This window comes from Schistocerca cancellata, chromosome 4, assembly GCF_023864275.1.
Source record: "Schistocerca cancellata isolate TAMUIC-IGC-003103 chromosome 4, iqSchCanc2.1, whole genome shotgun sequence".
NCBI lineage: Eukaryota > Metazoa > Arthropoda > Insecta > Orthoptera > Acrididae > Schistocerca > Schistocerca cancellata.
Window position 1 is genome coordinate 549,699,064 of NC_064629.1, and position 13,603 is coordinate 549,712,666.

The following is a 13,603-nucleotide window of genomic DNA, read 5'->3' on the forward strand; positions in this document are numbered from 1 at the left end:
CTCGGCAGCTAAGCTCATCGGCAAAACAAGTGACACCTGGGAGGTGCTCCAAGCGACGTGCCAAGATGCTTGCTTTGCCAGTGATACATCTAAGGCAGCAGCCTGAAGACACCTGACCATAGCCAACAGCCCATTCAGTTGTTCATGAACTGTGGTCATCTCCTCCTACGTCTGCACACAGTATGCACACATTCTACCAATTCTAGTAATACTAACTTAAAAATTGACTATAAAAGCACAGTCAGTAACCTAGATATACAACTTGCTACCTTGCTGACATGTAACCAGTGGATGCTGATGCCTTATAAGCTGTGTAGCTGGCCGTTCAGAAAAATGGCAACTGTGCTACTGATTGCTTGAGTCTACACTTTACAGTTGCAAAAATACAAGGTTACACCTCTAAAAAAGAAAATGCACATAGAATTTAAGAAATACGGTACTAAGAAAATACAGTAAAGGCTAAGTACGTAACTTGCAACTTCCATGTGTGTGCTAGATGATATTTTGGGCCTGACTGGGGAAAGACTGGCACTGGAGGCACAAAATAACAAATTAAGGATCATAGAACCAACTATCTTGTCCTGAAGATGATTATTCAAGCCACTCGGGTGGAAAGAACTGAGCCAACATGAGTGGGAATAGAAAAATTCTGGCCTATAGTGGATGGCCATTTTCTGCAGCCAGCGCATGCACTTATTTGTGTTCCTTTTTGTTTTCCTGTTTCACTGTGCCACATTTTGAACAACTCCATGTTGTAGACTGATATGAGGGCACACATAAGTTTGACCAAGGCTATTCTGTAAAGGTTGGGCCTGAAGTGAAACAGATTGCTGTTGGAATTACATCAGCAGGGAAGCGGAATTGCAAGGGAAGGGCATAAAGCTGTGCTGTGCTGTCACAAACAAGGCTACTTCACACACAAAATTTACTATATGTGCATTGTTTATGGTGGTTACCTCGTTAGATTGCTCTGACTGCTAAACAGTTCTACTGACAAGGTTTCCATCTCTTTGATACTACTGCTTCCTCTGTCTTCAGTTTCATATTGAGGTAGTGTACTCTTAATAAAAATTAGGATCCATAAGATTGTTTTAATTACCTCCTGCACCACATGAGTATATTTCTGCGAAATCATGTTGGCTAATCTCTTAGACTTTTTTTTACTACATGTCAATTCCATTGGCCTCGTAGAACGTGACCTCAAATTCTGAGATTGGTCACAGCCACTTGTCAGGCAGCACTAGTAAACCACCTCATGATAGAAATTCTATCTGTGCATATTCTGAGAGGAACGTTGGAGGGCAACAAAGTAATTCTTTCGATGATGATGTTCACAGTGTATTGTGCAGCATGATGTGCTATGTAACTTGCTAGATATCTGAATCCTTCTGCAGAGCATGCAAGATATGTCACTGCAGACAGTGCAGCAAGCTGACAACTGAAATTTATATCATGTATCTCTGCTTCCTCATCTAGAATGGCCATTGCTTCAGACATACCAGACAATATTCCACGAAGCAAACTCAGTAAGAGGAACAGTTGTTGGTCATCTTCCAGTCCCACAGAGAAAGTGCTCAACAATGGAATGTCATGGGCGTTCTTTCTCAGAAGCAAAACATATATGTGTTTTTTCACTTCTTTTGAAGGATGATGTTGATAAAAAAACCAATGCTTCTGATCTGTGAAAACACATTTGGAGGCAATCTTGATTCAGCTGTCCTTTGAAAATATACTTAATGCCAAGAGACAGGAGGCCAGAATGAAGGCCAAATAAAGAATTAATTGCTGTTAACAGTACTTTCTGGAATTACAATAGTTGCTTTCTGTTATGAACCCGCAATTTTTTTTAAAGGACCCTTTCTTGGAGTTGCTCATTATTTACATAAGCGCTCATTAATACCTTTTTGTCGACCATTGTATGAGAATTCAGGATGTCAAATGAGTCACTAACAAACTGAAAGAATGTTGCGTGCTTTTTTTTTTTTTTTTTTTTTTTTTTTTTTTTTTTTTTTTTTTTTTTTTTTTCTACAGATATTGAATTGCCTGAGTAGTTGTATTTGAAAAAAGTTGCAAGGCTAGAGATACTCTTTGGCGGTCCTTACCTTTAACATTGACATGAAATAGTGACAGTTTTGGGCACATTTTAATTTCTGTGTTATCTAATGATTGCAGTTCATTGATTGGTGCTTCAGTAATTACTTTCCCATCAGAAAGCTTTATGCTTTTGTCAAGGAAGTTGTTGTGGAGTACTTTGTTAAAATGAGGCACATCTGAAAATACCCACAATCAATATGCAATGTTACAGTGCATTCATGTCTGAAGCAACAGGCACTGCGGCGACTACAGCCGTTATGACATATGTGAATTATATTCATTTTTTCGAATATGGACAAACTTCAGCTGTATAATGGAGTGATGACATTGAAAATTTGTGGCAGACTGGGACTCAAACCCAGATTTATCACTTGTCCTGAGCAGTCACCTTAACCATTTCAGCTATCCGAGCAATCGTGGCCAGACCCAAACTTCCATATGTCGTCAGTATGTCTACAACCTGCACTCGTGCATTCATTATGTATATTGCTGTACAGAGGAGACATTTTAATTGAAAGTTTCTTGCCAAATATTGACCACAGTAAACTGGAAATCTGTGTTAGTCCCAATCCAGCACAAATTTTCTTGGTGCCCATTTCTTCTGACATGCATTTGCTACAATATCGTATCTTTGTGTCAGTAGCAAGTGACTTCCAATTGCAATGTCTCCCCTGTAAGAAAACATACATGATGAATGTAAGAGTGCAGATCATAGGCACATGGATGACGACATGTGGAAATTTGGGTCTGGCCATGAAGCATGCTGAGATAGCCGAACTGGTTAAGGCGATAGCTCGCGACAAGTGGGAAATTTTGGTTTGAGTCCCGGTTCAGCACAAATTTTCAATATCGTAATTTTATTATACAGCTGAAGGTTGTATATATCCACAGCTGTGAATACATGTCATGATTAGTGTGCAGTTTGTTCCACACACATGGATTTTTTTGGCCCAAGATCAGAAATAACTGCACCAACACTGTAACCCATATTATGAAGGGGGGAAACTATTGAGTTTAGCAACACCACAGTCCTCTAAATATCAAAGTCATAAAATACCAGCTGTTTCCAACCTTGTGTCATCCTAACCACTGTCTGCTTTACGTCTGCTGTGCAGCGAGCTACCTTAATTTAAGTATTAACTGTATTTTTTTACTTGTCACTTCTTCTTCCATGTGTTTTTGTTTTAGGAAGATTTAATTGTCAAGTGCTATTAATAGTGTTCCATAGATTTCGTGTTTGTTTTGAATACAGTCAGAGAGAGTCCCTTTAGTCAACCATAGTGCCAGTAGTGCTAGTGTTTGTTTTCAATACAGTCCAGAGACAGGTAGTGCTAATTTCATTGTTTTCTACAAGAAGTGGCTAGCAATCACATTTAAGTCAATAATCAGCCACCTTTAGTGAATTAGCAGTCTAGTTAAAAGTTGATTAACTCTCTTCAGTAAATTGATTCCTTAGGATGGATAGGATGTGTGACTGCTGTGTACGGACGCAGGAGGAGCTGGCCACTGTTCGCGAACAGCTAAACATGTTGATGGCCGTGGTCAGCCGTCTTCAGGTTGCTGCCTCGGAGTGTAGTGGCAGTGGAGAATCTGGTGCGTTGCAAGGTACACCCCAGGTGTTACATGCTTCACCCACTGTCCCTGCTGTCGAGACATCTACGCGGATACCGGGCACGGTTGGGCCACCCTCTCCCCAAGGGGAGTGGCGGGTTCAGCGGCGTTCGCGGCGCACGAGGTGGAGGGTAAATGTGGAGGCTGGTCGTGTGGCATCGCCCGCTCTGCCTGCGAGTGGACATGAGGCCGCTCCTTCAGCAAGGTCCGAGCAGGCACACGGGGGGAGGGGTTTATTAGTTATTGGGAGCTCCAACATTAGGCGGGTGATGGAGCCCCTTAGGGAAATAGCGGAAAGGTTGGGGAAGAAGGCCAGTGTTCACTCTGTCTGCTTGCCGGGGGGTCTCATCCGAGATGTGGAGGAGGCCCTACCGGCGGCGATAGAGAGCACTGGGTGCACCCGACTGCAAATTGTTGCTCATGTCAGCACCAATGACTCCTGCTGTCTGGGTTCAGAGGTCATCCTCAGTTCGTACAGGCGGTTGGCGGAATTGGTGAAGGCGGAAAGCCTCGCTCGCGGGGTGGAATCAGAGCTAACTATTTGTAGTATCGTTCCCCGAATCGATCACGGTCCTCTGGTTTGGAGCCGAGTGGAAGGCTTAAACCAGAGGCTCAGACGATTCTGCGGAGATCTGGGGTGCAAATTTCTCGACCTCCGCTATCGGGTGGAGAAATGTAGGGTCCCCCTGAATAGGTCAGGCGTGCACTACATGCCAAAAGCGGCTACAAGGGTAGCGGAGTACGTGTGGAGTGCACATGGGGGTTTTTTAGGTTAGAGAATTCCCTCCCTAGGCCTGACAAGACGCCTCCTGAGACGCGGCAAGGTAGGAGTAGGCAAAATGCAACAGGGAATAACAATATTAATGTGCTAATAGTAAACTGCAGGAGCGTCTATAGAAAGGTCCCAGAACTGCTCTCATTAATAAACGGTCACAACGCCCATATAGTACTAGGGACAGAAAGTTGGCTGAAACCAGACGTAAACAGTAATGAAATCCTAAACTCAGATTGGAATGTATACCGCAGGCTGGACAGTGAAGGGGGAGGCGTGTTTATAGCGATAAGAAGTGCAATAGTATCAAAGGAAATTGACGGAGATCCGAAATGTGAAATGATTTGGGTGAAGGTCACGGTTAAAGCAGGCTCAGACATGGTAATTGGATGTCTCTATAGGCCTCCGGGCTCAGCAGCTGTTGTGGCTGAGCACCTGAAAGATAATTTGGAAAATATTTCGAGTAGATTTCCCCACCATGTTATAGTTCTGGGTGGAGATTTTAATTTACCGGATATAGACTGGGAGACTCAAACGTTCATAATGGGTGGCAGGGACAAAGAATCCAGTGAAATTTTTTTAAGTGCTTTATCTGAAAACTACCTTGAGCAGTTAAACAGAGAACCAACTCGTGGCGATAACATATTAGACCTTCTGGTGACAAACAGACCCGAACTATTTGAAACAGTTAACGCAGAACAGGGAATCAGCGATCATAAAGCGGTTACGGCACCGATGATTTCAGCCATAAATAGAAATATTAAAAAAGGTAGGAAGATTTTTCTGTTTAGCAAAAGTGACAAAAAGCAGATTACAGAGTACCTGACGGCTCAACACAAAAGTTTTGTCTCAAGTACAGATAGTGTTGAGGATCAGTGGACAAAGTTCAAAACCATCGTACAATATGCGTTAGATGAGTATGTGCCAAGCAAGATCGTAAGAGATGGAAAAGAGCCACTGTGGTACAACAACCGAGTTAGAAAACTGCTGCGGAAGCAAAGGGAACTTCACAGCAAACATAAACATAGCCAAAGCCTTGCAGACAAACAAAAATTACGCGAAGCGAAATGTAGTGTGAGGAGGGCTATGCGAAAGGCGTTCAATGAATTCGAAAGTAAAGTTCTATGTACTGACTTGGCAGAAAATCCTAAGAAATTTTGGTCTTATGTCAAAGCGGTAGGTGGATCAAAACAAAATGTCCAGACACTCTGTGACAAAAATGGTACTGAAACAGAGGATGACAGACTAAAGGCCGAAATATTAAATGTCTTTTTCCAAAGCTGTTTCACAGAGGAAGACTGCACTGTAGTTCCTTCTCTAGATTGTCGTTCAGATGACAAAATCGTAGATATCGAAATAGACGACAGAGGGATAGAGAAACAATTAAAATCGCTCAAATAAGGAAAGGCCGCTGGATCTGATGGGATACCAGTTCGATTTTACACAGAGTACGCGAAGGAACTTGCCCCCCTTCTTGCAGCAGTGTACCGTGGGTCTCTAGAAGAGCGTAGCATTCCAAAGGATTGGAAAAGGGCACAGGTCATCACCGTCTTCAAGAAGGGACGTCGAACAGATGTGCAAAACTATAGATCTATATCTCTAACGTCGATCAGTTGTAGAATTTTGGAACACATATTATGTTCAAGTATAATGGCTTTTCTGGAGGCTAGAAATCTACTCTGTAGGAATCAGCATGGGTTTCGAAAAAGACGGTCGTGTGAAACCCAGCTCGCACTATTCGTCCACGAGACTCAGAGGGCCATAGACATGGGTTTACAGGTAGATGCCGTGTTTCTTGACTTCCACAAGGCGTTCGATACAGTTCCCCACAGTCGTTTAATGAACAAAGTAAGAGCATATGGACTATCAGACCAATTGTGTGATTGGATTGAAGAGTTCCTAGATAACAGAACGCAGCATGTCATTCTCAATGGAGAGAAGTCTTCCGAAGTAAGAGTGATTTTAGATGTGCCGCAGGGGAGTGTCATAGGACCATTGCTATTCACAGTATACATAAATGACCTTGTGGATGACATCGGAAGTTCACTGAGGCTTTTTGCTGATGATGCTGTGGTGTATCGAGAGGTTGTAACAATGGAAAATTGTACTGAAATGCAGGAGGATCTGCAGCAAATTGACGCATGGTGCAGGGAATGGCAATTGAATCTTAATGTAGACAAGTGTAATGTGCTGCGAATACACAGAAAGATAGATCCTTTATCATTTAGCTACAAAATAGCAGGTCAGCAACTGGAAGCAGTTAATTCCATAAATTATCTGGGAGTACGCATAAGGAGTGATTTAAAATGGAATGATCATATAAAGTTGATCGTCGGTAAAGCAGATGCCAGACTGAGATTCATTAGAAGAATCCTAAGGAAATGCAATCCGAAAACAAAGGAAGTAGGTTACAGTACGCTTGCTCCCCCACTGCTTGAATACTGCTCAGCAGTGTGGGATCCATACCAGATAGGGTTGATAGAAGAGATAGAGAAGATCCAACGGAGAGCAGCGCGCTTTGTTACAGGATCATTTAGTAATCGCGAAAGCGTTACGGAGACTCCAGTGGAAGACTCTGCAGGAGAGACGCTCAGTAGCTAGGTACGGGCTTTTATTAAAGTTTCGAGAACATACCTTCACCGAAGAGTCAAGCAGTATATTGCTCCCTCCTACGTATATCTCGCGAAGAGACCATGAGGATAAAATCAGAGAGATTAGAGCCCACACAGAAGCATACCGACAATCCTTCTTTCCACGAACAATACGAGACTGGAATAGAAGGAGAACCGATAGAGGTACTCAGGGTACCCTCCGCCACACACCGTCAGGTGGCTTGCGAAGTATGGATGTAGTTGTAGATGTAGAGGTAAGTCCACAAACCATGACAACGTGCACATTATTATGGAGGCCAATAACACAATCTTCCACTTCACCAAATGCCACACATCAGTTGAAGTTAGATTCCAGGGAGTGTAAAATCAAGTTTGTTCCTTAATCCATTGATTGCTAAAAGTATGCTTGCTGCATTCTGTGGAAAGCATGGCTTTGTCGTCGCCCTATACTGGTACCTGCACTGGGAAACTGCGTAGACACTCTACCTGACTGCTAAGTGCCTCACATGTTAATGTCAAGGGCACATGTAGACATGTCCAGAGCACTGGGGGACAGAAGCAGCAACACACATTAACATGTCCAGAGCAATCAAAGGGTTAAAAAGGTGTAGCTCTTCCTAGAGAGTGTGAATTGTCACTGCTGTGTGTGTGTTCCCCCTCTTTCCCACTTCGCTTGCTTCTTTCCAAATAGCAAACAGCTGATTTGAGTTTCAGAGAAAAGATCTTCAAAACATCCTTTACTTTACTGTATATTACATTATTTGCAGCTAATTGACTCTCCTTTTGTGTGTGTGTGTGTGTGTGTGTGTGTGGGGGGGGGGGGGGGGGGGGGTGAAAGTCCTTCAATTTCTCTCACAAGTGTCGTTCTTTCTTTTACATCACTGCTCACAGTTCAGAGTTCTTTTTAAATGCTCCATTTCTTTCACGCAATTCCTGACACAATTCTTCATTTTCTAGGTTGGTTACATCAGTTAATGTGGACTGATGGACCTTCAGTTTCCATGTACAGCATCTGGTTTCAGAACTTTTCTGGCAGGTATATTCAGCAGCTTGGCTCACAAATCCCAGATTTAATGGTCTGATTTAAAATGCCATGAACAAAAACTAGCATTAGAGACATAAATATGGCCTTCTTGGTAACACTTTCCTGCCCACACTCATTGAAGCTGTATGTCACTGGGGAATTGAAGGTAATTCCAGTTTGTTTTTTCTTCCTGTTTTAAGACAGGCAACTAGTGACCGCACGCACATGAAGAAATGAAACAGAAACAGAACTCCTCCCCCCAAACGTGCTCTCTCTCTCTCTCTCTCTCTCTCTCTCTCTCTCTCTCTCTCACACACACACACACACACACACACACACACAATAACAGTAGCTTCCTTGCTGCTACAGCCACATGCTTCTTTGGTGATGTCATCTGCAGAACAATAATTTTCAAACTTTCTGGCAGATTAAAACTGTGTGCCGGACCGAGACTTGAACTCATAGTTGTGCCACTCCATTTCTACTCCTGGAGAATTTCATTAGGCAGACTGGTATTCTAATTTTATCCCTTTCTGGGCACTGCCAGTGTTTCTGCACCATAAATTAAAATGGGAACATGGTCTTGTACACATTTCTCTCTCATTTTGGTATAATTTTTTGTTTTAAATTAGGCTTCTTGTGTCCTGAAAAGTTCTTCCTATCTATGTACTTCAAGCACTCTGCTTTTCGCAGCATCTCCTTCTCTGAACAAAAATTGTTACTCAAGTCTGTTCTTGCTTTACACTATTTCCACTTAAATCTGTTTTCCCAAGTATCTCATTCTATAATGGGCAACTATTTCTTATTATGCAACTAGCTGTTCTTGGATCTGTCTCACTGTTTCATCATGAATGTTATTGCAAATTACAGTGTCTTATTTTTTTATTTTCTACCAACTTTTATGTTGCACTCTGAGCTACACTACCCATGGCTACAATAAGGAGCACTGAGATGGCACAGTCTTGTCTCAGATCATTTTTCAGTTCAAACCATGTAGTTACAACCATTCTTACTTTCACCCAGCTAAGGTAGTTTGTACATAATTCTAACTTTGCAAATTGTTTTCATACTCTCTCTTCTTGCTCCCAGATTTTGCATGTGCATATGCTGTTGCATGCTTCCTTTGTGTCTGAGGAAGCTTTTGATCTGAATCACTTTCATATTCATAATGGCATCACTATAATTTCCTAACTGCAAATTTTAGATCCACAGTTGATCTGCCTAACCTTAAACAGCATTGGTCACCTCTCAAGTCAGGCTTACTATTTGGAACAGACTGTGGAAGAACCAACAAAAAGAAGAAGCCACAGGAGATAAAACTTTAGCTGCAAAGAAGCAGTTAGTCAATTAAATGAATAGTGACATTTTCATTACATTCTTAAAAACTGAATAAAAGTTGACTCTTTCCTATGCTTTTCTCATATTGCAAAAATCTACTTTACAGGGAAACCAAAAATTGGCACAGGAATGAATATTTAATTATAACAAAACAATACATCAGTTATAGGAAGTAACTGCCAAACAGTAAATTCACAGATGACTAAGCTCTGAACATAATGAAAAAAAATCTTTATATACCATTGAGTATGAAAGCTTTGATATTCTCTGCAACATACTTTTATTGTTCCAGGTCATCTTTATATAGTGAGTAGCACTGCCTGGAGTATAAACAGTCCCTTTCTTTTGCTGATTGTTTTCAAGCTTTCTCTCGCTTGAAGAAAAATAAATTGTAAGTTTGTAGACATTCCAGAAATTAGACTTTGTATGAATATGTTGATTGAATAAAAAAGGACGTGTAATTCCAGAATAAAATATTCACCCTTTAAATTACAATATTATTTGCTGAACCATTAAGAGTGTTACTTAAGTGAAATCAGTAAGTTTGTTGGTTGTTCATATAAGTGGCAACAAAGTGTACAGCCACAATGAGATCTCTGTGCTGATTATGATACCTCTTCGAGAGTAACAACCCTGCATTGCTGTATTTTTGATGGTACAGTAGTGTATTTGAGGCAGCAGACAGGCCTGCCATTAGTTTTACACTAATTGCTGTAACCATTGTTCTGTGCAGTATTGCTGCAAGCATTGTGTTCCACGAGATTACATTTCATGTACTGCTCATTCCATAGATTCATTGTGAGGAGACCCTGGATGATGTCCAACAAGTCAGAAAACATGAATATGCAGTACATATTTACACAAAAACTGTTGTTAAAGTAGTTGTATGGGACCCTCAGTGCTGAGGAAGTGGTCTGTACCCTATCAGGGCTTACTCCTATGTACTTTGCAGAATTGCCATACTGACTTCATTATATGGCTTACAGAGTTTGTGGTTGCATCAGTCTTGGCGTGAACCTGATCATGTGAATCATGATGTATAGAGTGTGATGTAATAAGACACTCAAATTACTCATTGTATTTCAGATTCACAATAGTGTAATACAACAGTTTAATGATTTTTGCTTCAGGTGAAGCCTTTTATCATCTGGATTCTCCCGTAATCCGTGTAACTGGAGTTGATACACCTATGCCATACTGTAAGACGTTAGAAGAACATGCTCTACCACAGCTGAAAGATGTTGTCGATGCAGTAAAAAAAGTTTTGGGTGTAAAGTAACTGGTAAGTTAAAAATGTATATTTAATTTTTTTAGCATGATGGTACACTCATTACCTTGCCGTAAAGCTGAAGGGTTAAAACTGTCATTAAGTTTAACATTAAATTGGAGATACTGTAAAATTTGAAATATAATTTGAGCTATTAAGTTTAGGGACACTTTCTTCAACTGCAATTACTCCAGAGATCTTTCCTAGATAGAAACATTAAAATTTTGATGTGAGTTTATAAATTGACATATATTTAATGTGCATATTTTAAATTAATAAACTATATACTGTGCTTAATAGAAATGACAGATTTTAATCAGCTACCATGTATTTTTTTAAATATGATCTCTGGAAATAACTACAGGAAAAATATGCAACAAATAAGTGTAGCTGTAGTGATTACACATCCTAAATGTTAGAAACTAAGATCAAAACAGCATTCACAGGACATGTGGATAGCATAACAAAATTAAGTAGTTAGTGGCCCTTTTCATAAACTTTGTGACTAATTGGTCATATTTGACACCAAAAGGATTAAATGTTAATAAGTAAGCTTGTTATTTGGCATATTTCACATAAGTAGCCCCCAGTATCCTATTTCTGTGTCTGCTTTAGAGGTAATTTGCAAAATTAGTCCCTGCAATTCCTTATGTGCTGTATTTGTGTATCCAGAAGGTGAAAGTGAACACCTTAAAGCAGACCAGTAGCAGCTGCTATGTTAATGATAAGTGGATGCTTCCTGTGTCACCTGAGAGTACCCTTCGACTGTTGTTACATATCTTTACTGAGATTGCTGCATCTTCTGTAATGCTTTGTTTAGTGAAATTCTCAACCAGAATATCACACACACACACACACACACACACACACACACACACACACACACACATTTTCAGAAAAAAACTGAGCAAGTCATGATAAAACTGCTCTTCTTAAAGAGGCTAGAGGCAGAAATTAAGTTCATTTCATTTGTGCATGAAGGCAAGGAAAGTCTGTAATAATATAATCATTGGTAAACAGAATTAATACTATAATGTGGAAACCTAGTCAGAGTATACACTATTTAATGTTGTTCATACCCTTAATAAATGGCTGATATTTCATCACATCTTCACTAGCTTACACGAGGAACACAAATGAACATCATTGAATGTAAACCCAGGCTCGGAACTGAAAACTTGTGCTTACAGGCATACCATAAAAAGCAAACTACCAAAAATCAGCACATTATGATTGTAGTGATAGCAGTGAAACAGTTGATTTAAATTCACTGACTTGCAGTGAATTTGCTGAAAGAGAGGATGGAATGACAGAATTGATAAGAGTGAAATACAATAATACAATGAATATGCTGTGCTAGGTTTTTCATATATGCCCTCAGGTCACTTAAACAACTGCCACTATTTCACTGGGTGAACTTGCTATCATTTTTTATGCACAGATAAAATTAGAGTATGCTGTTCATTGTTGTTTAATCCTTCAAACCAGTAGCTAAAGACAGATAACCGGAAGACACATTTGAATAAATAATGTTAGTGATTTTAATAGAGGGAAACATTCCACGTGGGAAAAATATATCTTAAAAACAAAGATGATGTGACTTACCAAACAAAAGCACTGGCAGGTTGAAAGACACACAAACAAATACACACAATTCAAGCTTTCGCAACGAACGGTTGCTTCATCAGGAAAGAGGGAAGGAGAGGGAAAGACGAAAGGATGTGGGTTTTAAGGGACAGGGTAAGGAGTCATTCCAATCCCGGGAGCGGAAAGACTTACCTTAGGGGGGAAAAAAAGACAGGTATACACTCGCACGCGCGCGCGCGCACACACATATATATATATATATATATATATATATATATATATATATATATATATCCATCCGCACATACACAGACACAAGCAGGCATTTGTAAAGGCCAAAATGTCTGCTTGTGTGTGTGCGGATGGATGTGTGTGTGTGTGTGTGTGTGTGTGTGTGTGTGTGTGTGTGTGTGTGTGTGTGTGTGTGTGTGTGTGTGTGTGTGTGTGCGCATACCTGTCCTTTTTTCCCCCTAAGGTAAGTCTTTCCGCTCCCGGGATTGGAATGACTCCTTACCCTGTCCCTTAAAACCCACATCCTTTCGTCTTTCCCTCTCCTTCCCTCTTTCCTGATGAAGCAACTCTTGGTTGTGAAAGCTTGAATTTTGTGTGTTTGTTTGTGTGTCTATCAACCTGCCAGTGCTTTCGTTTGGTAAGTCACATCATCTTTGTTTTTAGATATAATTTTAGTGATTTGTTAGAAGTGCATGTCATATTCTATGCATCACTACTATGATTTCTATTGAATTTATGTGGAATGAGCTAATTTTCAGGATACACAAATAGAATTGGTTTTTGTGTATGGCTACATGCTTTCTTATTTTCATAGAACAAATATCTCATTTTACAGGCTGTAAGACACACCTTAATTTTTAAGCAATTTTTTAAAAATGTAACTTTATCATTTTTATTATTAGATTGTAAAGCCAGCCTAAAAAAATTTTCAGTTTATAAAACTGAACTGACCTTCAAAATCCTTGGACATCATCACCTGAATTTTCTCCTTCTCATTTTTCGTCACCCTCTTCATTGTCATCTTCATATATAAGATGGTCTTCACTGCCATTGAGAGCATTGCGTATGTTGCACTTCTTGAAAGATTTAACAATAATATTTCCTCTCACTCTAGACCACTGTTGTTTTATCCACTGACACACTTGTTTGATTGTAGATCATTTTAAATTTCCCTTAGATATGAATTCATGCTGGATTTTCATCAGTTTGTTCCATTCCTCTCTCATATACACCTTAAATGGTTTATTAATCATGACATCAAGGGGTTGAAATTGTGAAGTAAGTTG

General features: G+C 40.2%; 1 protein-coding gene across 2 annotated transcripts in view; it reads left to right on the forward strand.

Moving 5' to 3' along the window:
• The window catches only part of LOC126183382 (pyruvate dehydrogenase E1 component subunit beta, mitochondrial), a 97,030-nt gene that overhangs the window by 65,832 nt on the left and 17,595 nt on the right, over positions 1-13,603 (forward strand). For both annotated transcript variants that reach the window (XR_007536727.1, XM_049925314.1), the window contains exon 8: positions 10,582-10,733. Coding sequence is in view for 1 of the 2 variants with exons in the window: in XM_049925314.1 (XP_049781271.1) it covers positions 10,582-10,730 (149 nt within the window). In the remaining variant the exon portion in view is untranslated. The remainder of the gene's footprint in view (positions 1-10,581; positions 10,734-13,603) is intronic.